At 39.7% G+C, this 19,361-nt stretch overlaps 1 protein-coding gene across 2 annotated transcripts; it reads right to left on the bottom strand.

Moving 5' to 3' along the window:
• Positions 1-1,624: 1,624 nt before the first annotated feature.
• Positions 1,625-18,138, bottom strand: bonsai (28S ribosomal protein S15, mitochondrial). 2 transcript variants are annotated; one of them, XM_067110308.1, is made up of 5 exons: positions 18,102-18,138; positions 14,436-14,619; positions 5,188-5,321; positions 2,284-2,479; positions 1,625-2,014 (listed from the first exon to the last, which is right to left on the bottom strand). In XM_067110308.1, exons 1-5 carry the CDS (start codon positions 18,121-18,123, stop codon positions 1,801-1,803), a joined length of 750 nt encoding a protein of 249 aa, XP_066966409.1. In that variant the 5' UTR covers positions 18,124-18,138; the 3' UTR covers positions 1,625-1,800. The 2 variants fall into 2 exon arrangements, with proteins under 2 accessions (XP_066966409.1, XP_066966408.1); XM_067110307.1 differs by lacking the exon at positions 18,102-18,138 and adding an exon at positions 17,788-17,971.
• Positions 18,139-19,361: the final 1,223 nt, after the last annotated feature.

Genomic DNA, 19,361 nt, shown 5'->3' with positions numbered 1-19,361 from the left:
AACATGACTGAAGTTTGGAGGGGAAGATCACATTACAAAGAACTTGTGGAATGAATACAGTATATGAAATTTGGGCCATATGGCCCAATGTTGGGGTGGGGAAGAGATGTGGTGTCCAGCACTTTGGAAATAAGACAGATCTCAAGGACTGAGATGGTTTGGACATATGAAAACAGTAAAGTAGTAAACAGGATGAAGACCAGTAAGAAGAACCTTGAAAATTACTGAAAAAGGCATCGTAGAAGACCTAAACAGGGTGGGAGTTCACAGAGAAAGTGCAAAAACTCAAGGCTTCACAACATTTGCTTACACATGGTATAAAAAAATTAAAATTTGTTACACTTACCAGACTAAGTTGAACATGCAGCATTCTGTTAGCAATGAACAGTGAAGCAGCTGACTACTGAAGTTTGGCCCAGAATGTGGCCCCCTCACTGAAACTTAAAAATAACACAAGGGCAAATTGACTTTTTTCTACCGAGTCTCTCTGCTCTGCCCTAAGTCATAATGTTCAATCATATCACCCCCAACATCATATTCTTTCTGATATGCAAGGCCTAATGCAAATAATTACCTCCTGAAGCAAAGGTGGAAGGCAAACACCTGGGAGATGATGGCAAGTACACCCTTTTGTGTAAGACCCGAGAAAAGATCACATTTCCAAAGACAAAGTTTCCTCTTCGCTAAAGAATGTGATTATTAGTATAGACCAAGTAAAACATGGCAGGCCTATAATCTCATAACCAACTGCAAAACCAAGGATAACCAACTGCAAAACCAAGGAAACTCCCTGAAAGTTGTTACTAACAATGGTTAACTGAGAGGTAAAATTATTGCAAAGGTTGTTGAAAAGCCTTTTGTTTCATACCTAAAACAGTTACTACAACACTGGAGCTGCGTTAGCTTTCAAAATAAGTGATAAAAATAACTGTGCCTCAGAATCTAAATGCAGCTACAATGACAGGCAAACCTACAAATATTCTGATGACGATAACAACTGTAATAGGTATTCGATGATAATCTACTATGACCACTTCACATACTAAACATACAGCTGTTCCTATGAAAAGGAAGACACAGACCAGTCAAACAAGAGACAACGAGTAAAATGGCAGATATGCAAGTTACACTTAAAATACTTAACTTTGGTTTTTCTTTTAAAAGCTTATAGATACTTATCTGGTTCACTGAGAGTGCATCAATAAGAGAAAATGATGCTCTCCATGTGACTGAGCAAACAACTGAGGAAAAGAAAGTAAAACAACCTACAACATTTGAGAAAGCTGAATTAAGCCTTGTAAATAGGAACATTACTACTAAATATGAGGTTCTCACTGAAAATCAGCCTTCACTTCCTTTACAAAAGATACTGGAATCATACAGTAATGAAACAACCCCTTATGTCCCTTATGAGCTCATCTGTTACACTACCACTGCACAAACATGTGCTTGTTTAGAGGTTTCTATCTGCAATAAGCCTGTCTTCATTAACTGATATACAGTATTAAAGTCTTGTTCTAGATATACTAAACTTTGTTTCTGCCTCTGCAATCCACTACAAACGTTTTGTATACAGAATATCAAACTAAAATGGTAATTTGATTTGTAAATAATAAATACAGTATTAAACTTGATTCATCTCCTTTACTATTAGAGTGACCATGGACAGTCTAAAGTCTTAATAATATACACAGTTATTTGTACAATTGAAACAAAGTTATAATTAACGAAATATATTCCTCCTAGTGCTCTTTTTTCAAGAAGGATAGAAATTTCAGTTTCTTTAAGGTCTGAAAGTCTTTATGAAGCAATATATTTTTTACCTATGGGTATTTTCAACTCTGCTTCAGTCTTTGCAATCCACTCCAAAGTTTCAGCTTTCTCCTTTAAGAATGACTCTTCTTTGCTCTTCAAAACTTCTCTATACTCTTCTAATCTCTTTGTTCTTATGTCTTCCTTGTGTAGCTGAACCAACTTTCTCAGAGAATCTTTTCTTGTAATCCAGTGGTAAGCCCTGGAAATGAAAAACAAATACTGTAACTTAAAATTGCTCAAGAAGAAAGCCAAGCCCACTTAAAGTGCCTCTGGGATGAGGAAAAAAATGTGGCCAGTTTTAAAAAACATTTTCCTTTATAAATTTAATCTGGCAAAGCACAAGGCCAACTCTGTGAATTAAATCAATAAACAGTGATAATTTCATTTTTAAGTTCATGATAAGGATAACTAAACTACCTTCAAGTGTGTGCAAAACTCTTAGATAATGAAAATACATGAACCACTTACGTTGGGAATGGTTTATATTCCAGGTTAAGTGTTTCTAAAAGCCATTCAAAACGCTTGTAGTCCATTCGTCTTAAATGCTTCATTAATTTCTTTCTCCGTGCAATCAATTCAATTAAACGACACCGCGCAGGTTTATCTTTCTTATTCTTCAGAAGTACCTCTTGTAAGTTTCGAATCTTGCAAGTTAACATAGTAACTGCAAAGAAAGTGCAATTCAAGTGTGACATAAATATAAATCAATGCTTTATTATTGCCTGAAACTTTACTTAATTTGAAAACTAGACCAATCTAGAAATAAATGTACCTAAAGTAAGCAAGCTAACCCAAAGGAAGTCCTGTAGGCCCTCTTATTCACTAGGTCATTGCACATATCTTCTTGTACAGCAAACAAGTGCAAGCTTGGAAGAGACTCCCAAACAATGCTAATGACATTCGAGACATTCAACAGTGTATGAATACAGTATCAACTCTTGGAAGACTATAACATACTGGACCACCTGTTGACAACACCATCATTAAAACTAGGTTAGAAGTTGATGAGGTAGACCTTGGCTATCATGAATGGAAAATATTGGTTCATAATGAGACATTCCAGAGAAAAATGTTGCAAAAGTTTTCCTAATGATTCTTCAACATACTGACAAAATGACTAAACTGGTTTTGGAGGCAATGTACAATATTAAGCTTTTGACAAGTAAAAAAATTCTGATCAGTAACTCTAGTATATGCTACACTTCAACATTCAACTGTAACTCGATAAACTTCTATCATATACTGTATTGTACTTTAAGCTTATCATTAAGAGATTAATAAAACATAATAATGTAGCTGATAAATAACAAGGTCCCATGAGTTGTGGGGTTACTGTTGTGGTTCTGGTTACCATAAACAGTATGGATGTTCAACATCCTACCACAGCTTTTATCTTACAAAGTAGCTACAAGTGCTCATTTCTTTTTTCCGAACAATCATAACTAAGAATCCACCATAACTGGAATAGTAGTATATCTTATTTGAACACCCTCCACAAACTATTATATGGGAAACTTCCAGTAATGCCTTTGTACTATGCATCAAAGAACTGGTGTTTACCATTCCCTTCTGTTGAGATGCCATATCATTACGCTGCCACACTTTAATGTAAAATTAAAATGTTCTTGGCACTACTGCTGATGCCAATGCCAAGTGTTTAATAAAGGCTATAACACTAAAGTGCTATACACTTTGCCCCTGGTTTTCTGACTTCTTGTGCTATTCATATTTACTGCATATTTATGTTGGTTGAAATAACTGTTACTTTATTCTCTGTTCCTGTTTTTTTCATATATGCTTTAACTTGTACCTAGGTTGTTTTGCAAGCTTGTTTCATACGTTGAAACTAAGCCATCTTAGTGTCCCTCCAATGAGAAAGCTGGAAAATAACTCTGTAGCCTGTTTATGCTTCTTTATTGGGCGAGTAGGTTCCGTTCTCAGCTAGCACTCTGCTGGCCGCAAGTTCGAATCTCTGACCGGCCCACGAAGAATAAGAGGAATTTATTTCTGGTGATAGAAATTAATTTCTCACTATAATGTGGTTCGGATTCCACAATAAGCTGTAGGTCCCGTTGCTAGGTAACCAGTTGGTTCTTAGCCATACATGATTCTAATCTTTCGGGCCAGCCCAAGGAGAGCCGGTTAAACTAAGATATACTTAACTTTTTTTTTTACTCACCACCACCCATCTTAGACATCCATGCTGAAATGTTGATTTAAAAGTGTTTTCGTTTTCAAGTTGTTAGCTGTTGTTACCTATTTAGAGAAATCACTTTTTCTACCATACAGAAAGAGTATCAAAAGTTTGGACATAAATAACAGGCTCATATATTAAAACTGACTACACAGTGGTTAAACCTGGTTCCTTAATTTAGCCCAATGTCAACAAAGGATTACCCTACTCTTTCCTGGACATGAAGACCATGGTACTAAAATGATCATTTTCCCTTTACAATTATCTCAAACCAATTGCAATTTATGTAATGGGTAAAACTAACATGCATGAAACCAAAATAAATGTTGCAAAAAAATACTTTCAGTTACACAAGGATCACACCTAAGCATGGAAAAGGAGAAAATCACTGTACCTTCAAACACAAATTATGTAACAATGAAAAACAAAAATGATACTTTACATAGTTTACAACTAAAAGTGGAAATGTTTGCACTTACGATGTATCATAAACTTGCAAGTTTATTAAGAAATGAAACAGAATTAGTGTTATCTGCACTATGACCAACACAAGAATGTGCATGTAAGGGAAAAAAGGTATGTCATGCTCTGCAATTGGTCTAACATCCCAAACTGTCAAGGACAGATATGCATAAAGTCACTTTCACTTTTATACAAACACACCACTAGGATCAATAATATATTACATAGCCTTAATTAACAGTTCCAGCTACTCCTTTCTCTTGAGTATAAAGAAGCATGGAAATACAATTCAACATTCTCATATGCCTAGTATGTCTAAAGAAGCATGGAAATACATTTCAAAATTCTCATATGCTTAGTCTAAGTCTAAAGAAGAATGGAAATACATTTCAACAGTCTCATATGCTTAGAGTCTAAGTTATTGAATGAACACTAAATTTGATGAGCTTGGCCAGCCAGAAGTAAAATGGTTGCCTGAAATTCTCAGTACCACAAAGGAAGATATGCTTTTCTGATTGGAGGAAGGAAAATTTTAAGGAAACACAATCTGCACTTGGTACAAATTCCTCCACTATTAACCATGTGAACTGTAGCTAACATTGAGGAACTTTCACTTACCGCTCTAGAACTATCAGGTAAAAAGTATAACAAACAACAATAAACAAAATGTTTCAAACATCAGAAAATCATAGAGTGTAGTGCATAAGCATTCTTACTTGTAGCTTCCATGGAACCAGTATCATATTTGTGTTTCTGTACCTTCCTCAACGCATCCAGCCGTCCAATTTTCAGGGTTTCTTCACGTGTTGCCAGCTCCAGTGATAGGAAACGTTTTGTTTCTTCATCTAAACTAAATATAAATGTGAAGGATAATTATACCTCTAAGACATTAGATAGACTTGACAAACCCTACAGCAAAGCTGAAGTCAAAGTATACTCTAATTATTTACAGGCATATCAAAACATAGGCATCAATTAATTCAAATCATTGGTATGCAAAATAATCAATGCAAGACATATCCATACATTAAAAAACTGAACCTATTTCCTTTATCTGATATATTATGGGCTATAAACTGAAAAAAAGAAATAAAAGGAAATATGCAAAGTTTCTTAAAACCAGCTATATATAAATATTTATATATATATATATATATATATATATATATATATATATATATATATATATATATATATATATATATATATATATATATATATAAATCACTGTTTCCCAAAAGCCTTGACTGGTAGCCCTAGTTACTTGTTAGTTATTTAATTTGTAATAAGTGATGATAGGAGACAAATCAATTTGAAATGCTGTACCCTGGGCAGAATGGCTGTACAGAAGGTAACCTGTTTGTCTGTGATGATACACCACTCTCAAACTATGGTTGGCACTCCATTAAAATATGGGCTTGTATATATAAAAAACAATTTCTACTATTAAATCTTACGTGTCCCCCCCCCAATGCCTCATGTAACTTAGAAAAGCATAGTACATGCACTGCAACTGGATATAACTGCAGGCTGATGTTAAAGGTAAAGGAAACATCATTCTGTAATAAAAGTCAAAACACAGAGTTTGGAAGGTTATAAAGTTTAACAAAACTAGTGGTTAAAAGTTCTCAATTCTCCTGGCACTGGCCTGAAGGATTGTTTTAGCTATTCTTGAATATAAATATGCTGTAATTATACTTAATATAAACATGAAGTTTTCATTATAAAACTAATATTGCAATACTTACCTGAACACCTGAATTCGCCCTTACTCCCACTAGCCCGAACAACTCTCAATTACCAATCCCACAATTGGGAATTTTAACAGCCAGCGTTACCAGCGCTGCAGGTAAAATCTTGTCACTTGAGCTACCATAACAAACAGTTGGCAACGCTGACACAGGTGTGCGCCGACACTCCCACTTTCGTCAATTGCTTTATTCAAGGTCAAAATTGATGTCGGGAAAGGAGGGTGGGAATCATTCATGTGTTCACGTAAGTATTACAATATTAGTTTTATTATGAAAACTTCATATTACAATACACTCCCTGAACACCTGAATTTGCCCGATTAACAACATTTAGAGGAGGAGGGATCAATTCTATTGCATGCCTTTTGACAACCGCAGAGATGGTAGCTCACCAATCTGCTCTGCATAAAATATCCGTTTAGTCATACACTCACCATATCAATTAATACTTTCAGTGAAGAGACATGTTGGAGAGTACTTTCATCGACAGTCAGGTTAGTACTCTTGGTCTGTCGACCTCCCATGTGGCTTTTCAGAACCTCTCATGTATGGAAGAGAATGAGGCAGAGTGCAGAGCCGCTGTCCCTCCGGGAGAACCATCTAAGTTTGTGGCACACCCCTTTTACAACCGCAGAGATGACAGCTCACTGATCTGCTCTGCGTAGTATATCTATTTAGTTATACACTCACCTTATCAACTGATGCTTTTGGTGACGAGACATGGTGGAGAGTACTTTGATCACCCTTCAGGTCGGTACTGTCTTGGTCCGTTGACCTCCCATGTGGTTCTCTAGAATTTCTCATGTATGGAGGAGTACGACGAACCTCCCATGTGGCTATTCAGAGCCTCTCATGTATGGAGGGGAATGAAGCAGCCAGCCAGTCTGAAGAGAAGTCCTTTGCAAGGTCAGGGCAGTCCTTGATCTTCTTAGCAAGGGCCCCATCAGTCAGCTCCACCAACGAAAACATAATTTTCGCAGACGACAAAGCTGAACGACGAGACGAATGAATCAGTTCAGAGAAGTCCCCTTGGGATGAGGCAACAGCTCCCAAAGAGGGAGCTTTTCTATTAGAGTAGCAGAGATCTCTCCTACGAATCAGTCTAGAGGGAGGAAAAGTGAAGGTGGCTTTACCCTGCTCCCTCTTCGCAGAGAGCCAATTGTTCTCCTCTTTGAGCGCCTTCCTCGAGGAGGAGGAAAGCACCAGCTTAGGGAGCTGAGCACTGTCGTCTGGCTGATTCCTCATAAGGAAGGTCGAAGCAGGCGAGACCGGGGCAGCAGGCGCGAAGAAGTCAGGAAAGCTGGCCAGGAAAAACTTGAGCAAGGCAGCATATGCCGAAGGAGGTGCGGGTTCCTGTCCAAAGTCCTCCTCATCTGAAGAGACAGGTGACAAAGATGTATCCTTGGAGGTCTTGGGGGCCATGGGGGAATTTCTGCAAAAACCTATAATCGCAGTCAACTGACGTTTAATTGGTTCTTATGACAGATCTTCTAGAACAGAAGTGTGTGCTTGAGGAGGAAAAGGTGGCGCCAAGCGCATAAGAGTTGGTGCCGGGTGCTCAGGAGGTGGCGCCACACGCTTGGGAGCTGGTGTCTGGCGCTAGGAAGCGGGCATCGTGCGCTCTGTTGGCGACGGGTGCTTCAAAGAAGACTATGGGCGCCTGAGCGGATCTTTTGGGTGCTTGGGAACCAAAAATGAGCGCTCAAAATAAGGAGAAAACAACTTCGGGCTGTCCAAAGCAGACTGAGGAGGTCGAGCCAAAGTAAAGGCAGAAGGCAGATCAGCGAAGCTGCAAGAGGGTTGAGGACTATGATTGGCCTCCTTTTACCTCTTGACAGGGCTGGAACCTTGAGAATCCGACTACAGTTGATGAGCACTCACTGAGATGCCTCTCCAACGGCTGTCTGTTGAAGCTTGGGATTGGGCAACAGGCTTGACTGAGGGGGCAACTACACATGGGCAAACCCCACTAGCCTCCCTCGGAACTCTGGTATGTCTTCTCCCAGGTTCAGGGGAGTGGGACAGGGACCTTCATCTAGAAGCACCGGTGGGACGAGTAGCTACCTCCTCAACTTGCACAACACTGTCATTACCCTAACCAGTTGACACTTGTCCATCAAGACTTCTATGGACAACCCCAATTCCGCCACCGTATTAACCACTAAATTAATTTTCTGGTCGAACCTAGATTCAAGGCTAGCAATGGGATCGAGTTTTGAAGCATGGGAACCAGGCACAGGAGTATGTGGTAAAGTAGTAGGCAGGCTAGGGATAGGAGAAATAGCAAGAACTGGTGATGAAAGGAATAGCACTATCATTCTATTAGCCTAGGTAAAGGGGTAGACTAAATTAGCCCTATTTTCGGCTCTAGAGGCCACCTTCCTCTTCCTCTCAAGCTTGTCTAAGTGAGACTTTAATACTGTACTTTCCATTTCTTGTCATCCCAGTCCTGGTATTCTATACAAGTATTCTCCACTCTTGCCCCTGCATTTAACACACTTGGAATGAGAGTCATATGATGACTTAGTTAATCTAGTCCTACATCCATCGCTGCAAAAGCGGATGCTTGAAGAGCTAGAGTCTGACATTATGGTCCAAAAAATGCTATAAATAATGTTCTAAAAGCTAACAAGATAACTAATGCTTAAAGGCCACAACAAAATTAGAATACTTCACCAAATTCGGGCAAACACATCCTTAAAAACAATGAAGAGGGCTGCAGAAAACACCCAATGTTAGTTGGGAGCTAGCAGAAAATGGATTGAAGCTCTCTGCTATGTTGTTCCTCCTGTTCACCGAAAGTGGGTGGGGCTCATCACCTACACAAAAGCAACAGAAGCGCTACTGCTATTTTTGAATTTAGGCTGCCATGGTTAGGAAACCTATAGCTATGTAATTACTTGGTAAGTTACTTATATAAAATTACTATTTATCAATGTCTTGGAGCTGGCTAATATGTCAGCAGAAGCCAAGGCCACGAGGAAGAGAATCTTCTGAGTAAGGTTTCTCTGAGAAGAGGAACAAGGGGTTGAAAACCGGGACCTGTCGGCCACTTCAACACTACATCCAGGATCCAGGAGACCGGATCTTCCTTTCCTGCTTAATGACGAGGTCATTAAGATTTGGGATTGACACAAGATTCTGGATCCCTGTGTTTAAACACAGCTCAAAACCCCTTAATGGAGGAGGAGAGAGAGACTACATCTTGGATAAAGAAGGAAATCTGCAACTGGGTCACAGACGTCTCAGAAGAAAAGATGTTGAGTCTGAGACGCCAGCTTTGGAAAATCGCCCACTTAGCCTGGAAGACGCAGCTAGTAAGCTGATGTCTGCATCTTGCAATAACCTCTGCAGTGCATCTTGAAAACTCTTACAGTCTGACAAGCTTCCAGACAGTCTGAAGCCTGTCAGGACAAGACGACTCGGAGAGTCCACCCACAACCATAGCAGGTCCTGAAACCATTCTTTCATGGGCCAGGACGGGGCTATGAGTATCATCGTAACGTTGCGATGAGCCCAAGACTTGTTCAGCACTTCCCTGACCATGCTGAAGGGCGGAATGGTGTAGCCTAAGAGGACTCCTCAACCTATAACTGAGAGGAGTCAGAATAGAAGTCTAAGTCTGGGTTCAGATGATGAAAGGCTTTCCTTCTGAAAGTCAATGTTTGGACTGCCACCATGCCGGTCCGATTTGATGACAGTACTAGGTTTATGGGAAATGTGCAGGTGTCTGGCTGTGTTTCCCTGTCCCAGTTGGCCTAGAGGATGAATTGCAAAACTTCTCATGAAAAGTTGCCTAACTTGACCAACATCTCGACGGATGACAGTGTCTTCAGTAGGCTCATCCACTGATGGGCCGAGCAAGACAAAGGGCTAGAAACTTGTGGACTGTCTGAAGGCAGCTGGTGATTCTCTTGGCAAGCAGAAAAATCTGAAAAGTATGAGAGTTGAGGCTTATCCCCAAATAGAGGAACTCTTGCGATGGGGCCAACTGGGACTCCTGAAGGTAGATGGCAATTCCCAGTTCCTGAGAGAGAGGAGATGTACAAGTCCTTTATGTACTTTTCCTCCAAAGGGGATCAAAGAGGCAAGTCCTTCAGATATAGACTGATGTTAATGCCTAATAAATGAAGTCACTTGCTAGAGGAGCAAGGACTTGAATAAACACTTGAGATGCCGTAGTGAGGCTGAAGCAAAAAGCCAGAAGCTGGAGATTTAGCTGGTGCCAGGGGCTTGTAAGATGCCGGGCGCTCAGAGAGGGGACAGGCATTTAGATGCCGAAGTGAGGCACCTGAGAGAGTGTCCTGGAAGACAAACTTTAGATACTTCCTGGAGTCCAGATGGAAGGGAAAGCGGAAGCATGCGTCCTGAATGTCCAAGGTTATCAACCAAATGCCCAGGTGAATGGATGAAAGGGCCAACTGGTTCGCTCCATCTGAACTTCTCTGCCAGACGAAGAGATTGAGGGCACTTATGTTGAGGACTGGTCTCCTAACCCCGATGATTTGGGGACCACACACAGACGATAGTAGAAGTCCTCTGAGTTGATGTCCTCGACTTCTTCTACGACTCTCTTTTGAAGTAGAGAGGAGACCTCCTCCAAAAGGGCTGTGGTATGTCTGAATGGACTGCCACGGTCTTGTTGTGAACTAGGTTCGAGAAGCACAGAAGCCCTAAGTGAATAGCTTTCAGCTCTCTGATGCTGATGTGAAGGTTCTGTTCTTCTGGAGACCACATCCCGGAAACTTTCCGGTTGAGAAGCAGACATTAGAGCGGGTCCTAAACTGGACTTGGGCTTACTCCCAAGAAAGGGATGTTGCTGGAGAGGAGAGACCATCTTAGAAACAAACACAGAAGAATCCTTGGGGCGTTTGGAAGAATGCACCAGAAGATCCTAAGTCGACTTCTAATGAAGGTCCGAATTCTGGGTCTGAGTGACTCCTTTAGTGGAAATGGGAGCACCAAAAATCTCTTTCCTTCAAAACACCCAGAGAGAAAAGAGCTGCAAGTTCAGGAGAGAGCCATCCCTGATGGTTTGTCTGCTAGCCAGTCCGAGGTGAAGTCTCCACAAACCATTGCAATCTTCAATCATCTTGGCTAGCACTCTCACCATCCAGTCCAAGAAACTGTAAACTTCAACGAACTCAAAGAAGTCTTGACAAGGAGGTCAAGTTCTGCCAACGAAAAACAATTTTCGTCGACGAAAATGCTGAGCATTGGGAAAGAGCTTCCCTGGTCGAAGCCTGGGATCGATCAACAGGCTTGACTGAGGGGGCGACTACCTGTGGGCAAACCCCTTCGACCTCCCTTGGACCTCCGGTATGACTCCTCTCAGGTTTAGGGGAACATGACAGGGACCTTCGTCTAGGAGAATCGGTGGGACGAACAGCCACCTCTTCCACTTGCAAAACACTTTCTCCTCTCAAAACGCCTTTCCAGTAGCTGTCTGCCGATACCTGGAAATGTGCAACAGGTTCGAATGAGGGGCACAACTACCCATGGGCAAACCCCACCAATCTCCCTTGGACCTCCGGTATGACTCCTCCCAGATTTAGGGAAGTATGACAGGGACCGTTGTCTAGGAGAATTGGGGGGGCCGAGTAGCCACCTCCTCCACTTCACTGTATCACTACTAGGTTAATTTCTTGTTAAACCTAGACTTGAGACTGGCAATGGCAAGGGTAGGAAGCAAGGGAGCCAAGAGCACGAGTACATGGATTAAAAATAAGAGGGCTAGTAGCAGGAGAAAAAAGGGTGGGAAGGGGGGGAGAAGGAATAGCAGAGATATCTTCTAACCTAGGCTAAAGGAAGCTCATTTCTTGGCTCTATAGGCCACTTTCCTTCTATCCCTCTCTAACTTGTCTAGTTGAGATTAAGTATCTTCTACTCATGCTAACCATAATATTTAGCACAAGTTTTCTACTTACTATATTTCTGCCCCCTAGATTTACTGCAAATTGTATGAGAATCATATGAAGATTGATTAATCTCATTTGCAGCTTTTGCTACAATAGCGAAAATAGGTGAACCTGAATCAGACATCATGATGACCAAAGAACTAGAAAAAATTATCCTGAAAACTATTAAAGCTCAAAGGTTACTCAATAAAGCAATTATACTTCACCGAAATCCAGCCATACAACCGATGATCAGTACAGTAAACCCGCCGTATTCGCGGTCTCAGTATTCGCGGATTTTTCTGTGGAACCTATCTAAAATTTATTCGCAGGACAACTCACGTATTCGTGGGTTTTTCTGTGGAACATATCTATAAAAATATTTGCGGGGAACCTACCTATTCGCAGATGCAGATTTTTTGTCTTTTTCGTATAGCAATATTGTGTATTTTCATAATATTTATTGTATAATAATGTTAAATAATAATGTAAATTAATGATAATTCTACAGTACATAATAATAAAATTAAATAATAATAATATGTAATACTATACTGGGTACCTTTAATAATAATAAATAATAAGATTAAATCATACGGGTACTAACTGGTGAATGTTGATTGTACTGTAGATGATGATGATGATGAATTAGCTGTGCAGTACCATGAATGACGATGTAGATATGGCTGCACAGCAAAGCAGAGGAGTTACATCTCGTTTGAGGTCGCCTCTTCACCTTCTGCAGAAGGTGCTTTGTCAGCGGTTTCGGTAGGCGCTGTCATGTTAAGGTATTTGAACATGGCAACAAAGGTGGTATGGTAGGGCTGCACAAGTATTTTACCTTATTCATGCTCAATGCAGGCGACTGCACTTGATGTCATGCCGTAATGGGCTGCTGCTTCTCTGTGACTTTTGCCTTCTCTTAACATAAAAATCATGTCTACTTTCTTCGCATCAGTCATTAATTGTAGGCTCTTTGCCAGAGGCCCTAGAAGATGCAGAGCATTTAGAAGACATCTTATTGCACGATTTAAAAAAATATTTTTAGTCCATAGTACTGTACACACAAATGAGAGATAGCAATGAAACGAGTTATATTTGGTCATTTGCCGCTACAGTATACGCATGGTACTATTGCGCGTACACATACTTGGTCATCAGACAGATTAAAGTGATAGAAGGAAACAAAGGATTTACCTCAGAAGATCCCATAAGCCAATCTTTAATATTAAAAGAAGCTAAGATCGACCCTTCTGACCTGGAGGTTAGGTCTCCTGCCGTACAGACCGATGGTAACTACTCACATACCACAAGGGTTAATACCACTGACCATCAGATCAGGATATCAAACTGTCAGGAGGAGATTAACAACTCTCAAGAGGATGGAAACCAGGACAGCCATCATATAAATAACAACACAGGGAGAAGAAGTTCCAGAAAATTGCTGGGCCTTGAACCAGCCTGACTACCTCATCTCTTGAAAAAGGGTCACAGTTAGGACCTGAAAGTACTTGAGTTTAAAAGTACGGTAACATGTAAATATTTACAAGTAAACAAGTTATACACAGGAATCTTGTGGGTTTCTCTTTCCATCTTTAGAAGAAAACTGAAAGAAGTTTTTGTTTAGTTTAATGTATATTTGATGTAGGCTGGTATTTTTAGGCATACTTTGGTGTCTGACCTTTCATGGTAGACAGTTATAAGCGTTTTTAGCGGGGGGTTCTAAGTATTTGTGGGTTTTAGCTATTCGTGAGGGGGTCTGGAATGCATCCCCCATGAATAAGGGGGGTTTACTGTATAGCTATGTAATTACTTGGTAAATTACTTATATGAAAATATAAATTCACATTAATAGAGAGTAAAACTTATGTTAAAAATGCAAGGAGTTAAACCTTTGCTAGCTATCCAAAGGCTCTCAAAACCATGTTATGTAAACGGTTTAACCAGACCACAAATTGACATTTTTAACTCGGATACAGCTTGGCACAAAGGGTCTGTTCTTAGTATATTAATCTCATTTGATAAATAACTTCTTGAAAATTCACAGACTAGATATTCTGAAAATGCCAAAGATTCTGGCAAAATCTTTAATAGATTTATTTCTATGAAAAATCTTTTAAAAACTACTGTTTTCTTACTACGTAAACACAGGAGGTTTCAATGTGAGCACTGAGGCACATATTTGTTTTGTCATTTGTTCTCTCAGTAACATGAATGATTAAGGGGATTAAATGCTGTTAAATATCAGGTTTGCATATTGGGATGATGTGGCAATGAAAATGTTATAAAATTAAAAACAAACACTAATGATCTTACTTTTCAAAAGCATCTTTAGCTGGTAAAACTTTGAGAGGAGGTCTTGATGGGTCGGGCTCTGCATAAGGTCGCAGATCTCCAGACTTTGGAGGTGTCCAAGATGGAATGTATTCAGGTCTTCGCCATACAATGCCATGTTCAGTAAGCTCTAGTCGCATAGCATAATGACGACGCTGGTCAAACACTGAAAACCGAAGTATACCACAGTAAGAAATCTAAAAGTTTCTACAATTATGAAATGTTTTACACAAATTTTAATTGCTTTGCAATCTTAAAAGTGAAGTTGGAATTATACATTCTCTACAGTGCTGAGAATTTAAACAGGAACAGGGTAGCCATTACTGATTAAAGCTACTGTACTCGTAAATGAAGAGAGTCTAATGATAATTAACAGGGATAAATTTGAACCTAACTTCACTTGGGATACAGTTTCCTATCTAACCAGGGGAGGGGAAGTTTATACCCTGGGACCTGCCAACCTACATAACTCTATCTAGGATATCATGTCCCACCTACCTGGAGGAGCTCTGCCCCTTTTGTTCCCAAAAAAGATATCCATTTTATGATAACTCCAAAATGTAGAGACAATTTCCTCTCACTTCCTTACAAAAAGTGCAAAATTCAAAAACACCAAGTATTGTAGTATAGAGTACTTGGTGATACTGTGATAATTAATTTCTCACCATCACTAAATTAAATAACACAAATGGCTGAATGATGAAGATTTTAGTGCCTTTTTACGAAGTGTGAAGGACGGGTGGGTGTATATAAATTATTTTACTGATAGTGTCAAATGACTTCGTCAGTTTTCTAAACTTACATATTCTCTGTAACTTCTTGGATATTCTTTCCAAAGTCTTAGGAGCAAAGAGCCCTTGTGCAGTTGACTGGCACTTGTACTTTTTTTTTTTTTTTAACAACACTTACTCTTAATTTTACCAACCTAAAACTAAGTATTTCTCATACTTAAGTTTTTAAGCACTTTTAGTTTTCACTACCCAATACTCACTTCCATCATGGATCTGTCTTATGATGGATAATCAGATAATAAGTGGAAAATAATGAGCAAATTTGATACCACAAATCTAGAGCTATAACATTTTTTTCAGGATCATGAAGCTTTCTTCTTTCATATAGAACCTAATTTGCTTAAAGCTGTGTTTTTTTACACTTCAAGTGAGTCACAGTTTGGAATCATTTGGTGACAGTCATTGGTAAGGTAAAACACTGTAAATGTGGTTTTTCTGTGACCACATTAAAGGAATTTAAGGAAAAGGGGCAAGGAGGAAGAATGGTCGTAATACTTTTCGTTGCAAGTCAGTGAGTCTTTCCCATACCCAACACATACTGGAAGGATAACAGACCTTCCCTCTAGTCATGAACCACAACCTACCAATATTAAGATAAGCAATATATGAAGTGCATATAAATGTAATGGCAAGCTGAGTTCAGAGGCAAAGGCCTCCAAAAGGAAAGGTAGACCCAGCATCCTGGGCTAGATTAGGTTAGGATGCAGCCCTGTAAATATTACTGCTACATTTTTTGGCTGGGGTGAAGGGGGTTCTGAGGGAAGACAAAGCCTCCTGGCCCCTTCCAGGGCCAGGCAGGTAAAAACACTGTCCTAGATTTGGTTAGGATACATCCCATTAAATATCATGGACACACTTTTTGCATAAGGTTAAGGGGGATTTCTAAGGAAAACAAAGTCCTTGGCCAGGTAAGACCTAGGACCCAAGTTAAGTCAGGATGCATCCCTATAATATTACCGCCAGATTTCCATGCTTTTCACCTTTTTTTTTTTCCCTAACCTTGTAATTGGTAAGGACTACATACACCAACCATGTATTTTTTTAATCTGCTTTGTGGTTTAATTTTTATATATTTGACTGTTTTAGGTTTTCAGCTACCCAAAAAACCATTTCCCACTATGCTTCCCTCACAACTGTTAAATAGGAGGAAATGGAAAACACAGAGATAATTAAAAAATGTATAAACAAAAGTTGGAAAAAGTTGGGAAAATAAAAGGATGTTTGGACAGGAATTAATTTAACATACTATAACTCACCATTCTGAATTATAAAAAGAACAAGGAAGAGGAATTTTGTGGCAGCTAACGAAATGCCCATTTTTCCACCATGAAAGTTACAAGTATAGTTTATTGCCCTAATAATTTATCTTATCTACTTTTGGGTAAAATTTCAAAAGAGCTCTGCACATGTTCTTTAAACCTGAATTATCCACTAACCTATTGACCTAAATCTAAACATGCCTAGCCTGGGATGATATAACCCCTACATGGAGACTAGAATAACATAACTCTAGAAGAAAGGAGGACCAGTGAGTGTCACATGCAATTACACTAGTCTATCAGGCTAAACTACTTGGTTTAACCTACAAAGGCTAACCTAATCTAGACTATATGCACCTTGCAAAGGCCAATAAGCTCTTGTCCAGTTTTACCATGTTTCCCCACAATGTAGCCTACTCAACCCCAAGTAGGACATGCTTGCCTTAAGAATGCCTAGTCTAAGCTAGCCTGCATTAGCTAGGCTATGTCAGCTAGCTTAACCTTTCTGGTACCCTTTCTTTGCTTATACCAATGCATGACTGCTAATAAAATATTGGGAACGAATGCACATAGCCTAGGGGGTTAGTGCATTTCAGAGGGTATACAGGCCTAACCTAACCAGACTTACCTTTACCTAAGCTAACATTGGCCGCAGCGTCCTATCTTGGGCAGCGTGGGTAGAGGACCCCCTTAAATAATTCGTGACCCCCTACTCAGCATACTACCCAAACATTGTGCCAGAAATGTCGGTACAACTATATAGTAACTCCGCGGCGGCGACTGCCTTCTAACTTAACTTTTTCTACAGTTTTTTGGTTGCTAATTATGAATTTACCTTTAATTTTTGGCGCTTGAGTGTAATTAACCCCTGAAGTCCATCCAACAAGGGGTTTCCATACGAGGTCTTCACAAGACAGAGCACGGGTACGTCTGTTTCGAATGGTTCATATCCCGTCCGGCAAGTGCAATTACTTGTTAACATATGGGTACCCAACACTCACCCCCCGCCCCCGGGCCAGTACTAAACACGGAGAAGGGACATTCCCTTTGGCCGACAACAAACAGATGCACCACCTGTATCAGAACCCCTAAAAGTGAAGAAAAAACCAGTTGACAAGGTAAAAACAGGCGCGGAGCTAATATACAGAATTACCGAAACGTCTGAAACTAACCAATTTCTAATGTGGTAAGGGATAAAATTAAAATTTTTGATATAAGGTTGAATGACGGTAGGCTACCGTGGTTAAGGCTTTAACTTGACTAGGACAGGGCACACCAACCAACCTGAATTACTGGGTAGGCATAGTTGAGTAGGCCTAGGAGATATCGTGACACGTGAGAAAGCTGAAGTTAAACCTCGCAATACATGAGGTGACGCTAAAGTTGCACTTGCACGGTAAATATTACCGATGGGCGACATTGCCTTTACGCCAGGTCCTGGTAGGAATAGTAGTAGTAAATGAAGGTTACCTTTGAAACGGCTCCTTTGCTCGTTCTATTTCTCATTTGCTTGTTCACATAGAGAGTAAACAAAACACAATTGCGTGCACACTACACTGTTAAAGGTAGTTACAGAACTTCTTATTAACCTAACTTACATGAAACTGATGACTGCTTCATGACATCAATAATTTTTCTAGTTTTTACGCTCCGTACAGTAATCCTCCTTTTGATCTGACATTTTATTCAATATTTCTTTCACTTGTAGGATTGTGGTTTTATCTTTGTTCCTTTCTAATTTTGAGTCTTTGTGTCTATTCCAAGGCCATTACACTTTCCTGTAAGCAATGCCACATAGAAATAATTCATAGTGTGCAAACAAATTGTAAAGTCCCCGCTAAGCTGGTCTTCTATGATGAACGACCCGTTTCTATATACCGCTCCTATAGGAGCGGGTCAAGCAGGATCGGCCATTCTGAATCAACCACGCTTATCTATGTAAATTTGTACCTGTTACCAACTTATTTTGTATATGTTTCTTTTTGCACATGAATTAGAATATTTTTAGATCAGTCATTGTCCATTTTCTTTTAACTCAACTTGATCCATTGTAATTATTGTCGAGAGTAATTGACCTCAGGTCACCACTTCAAGAGATGCTAAATAATGAGCAGGAGAAAAGTTACTGCTACTTTATTCAGTTGTTGTTGTTGAAGATTAAGCTAACATAAAATGCCAGCACGGGCTCTTGCTCCAAGAGCAGCCCGTAACAGTTGATGTGTTCTGTAAAGAGAACTTTATTCAGGACGCAGGCCGTTTATATAGCGGCGGACTGACATCACACAGAGGAATATAATAGTCTTGGTGACCTGAGGTCAATTACTCTCGACAATAATTACAATGGATAAATACAAGTTGAGTTAAAAGAAAATGGACAATGACTGACCTAACAATATTCTAATACATGTGCAAAAAGAAACATATTCAAAATAAGTTGGTAACAGGTACAAACTTACATAGATAAGCGTGGTTGATTCAGAATGGCTGATCCTGCTTGACCCGCTCCTATAGGGGCGGTACCCCTATAGGAGCGGTATATAGAAAACGGGTCGTTCATCATAGAAGATCAGATTAGCGGGGACTTTACAAAATAACCTTTTTAGACTTAAAATCTCATATCCTTGCCCAATTCCCACCTGAAAATTATATTTACTACTTTACTTATTTTTTGCAACTCGAAATTAAAGTAATACGCTACTTGTTATACTGAAAATTACCTTGGGCTTTTTACTGATACCGAAGTAGTGCTGTCTCTAGTTTGAACCAAGACTTCCCTGGCTAATAATTCTTAACTCTCATTCTTATTTATTCACCCCTGTTTTAGTTGGGTGATTTTTGGATCTCTAAGGTTGTACAGA

The sequence above is a fragment of the Macrobrachium rosenbergii genome, chromosome 10 (genome assembly GCF_040412425.1).
Source record: "Macrobrachium rosenbergii isolate ZJJX-2024 chromosome 10, ASM4041242v1, whole genome shotgun sequence".
Taxonomy (NCBI): domain Eukaryota; kingdom Metazoa; phylum Arthropoda; class Malacostraca; order Decapoda; family Palaemonidae; genus Macrobrachium; species Macrobrachium rosenbergii.
This window is presented reverse-complemented; position numbering and strand designations above follow the sequence as displayed.

Excerpts from the sequence above, each read along its gene's own strand:
- bonsai (XM_067110307.1), bottom strand. The coding sequence starts at position 17,923 with ATGTCGCCCATCGGTAATATTTACCGTGCAAGTGCAACTTTAGCGTCA. Across the intron at positions 5,322-14,435 it reads GCTAAAGATGCTTTTGAAAA|TTTAGATGAAGAAACAAAAC; the intron begins GTAAGATCATTA and ends ATTTATATTTAG. Across the intron at positions 2,480-5,187 it reads TGGTTCCATGGAAGCTACAA|TTACTATGTTAACTTGCAAG; the intron begins GTAAGAATGCTT and ends CTTTCTTTGCAG.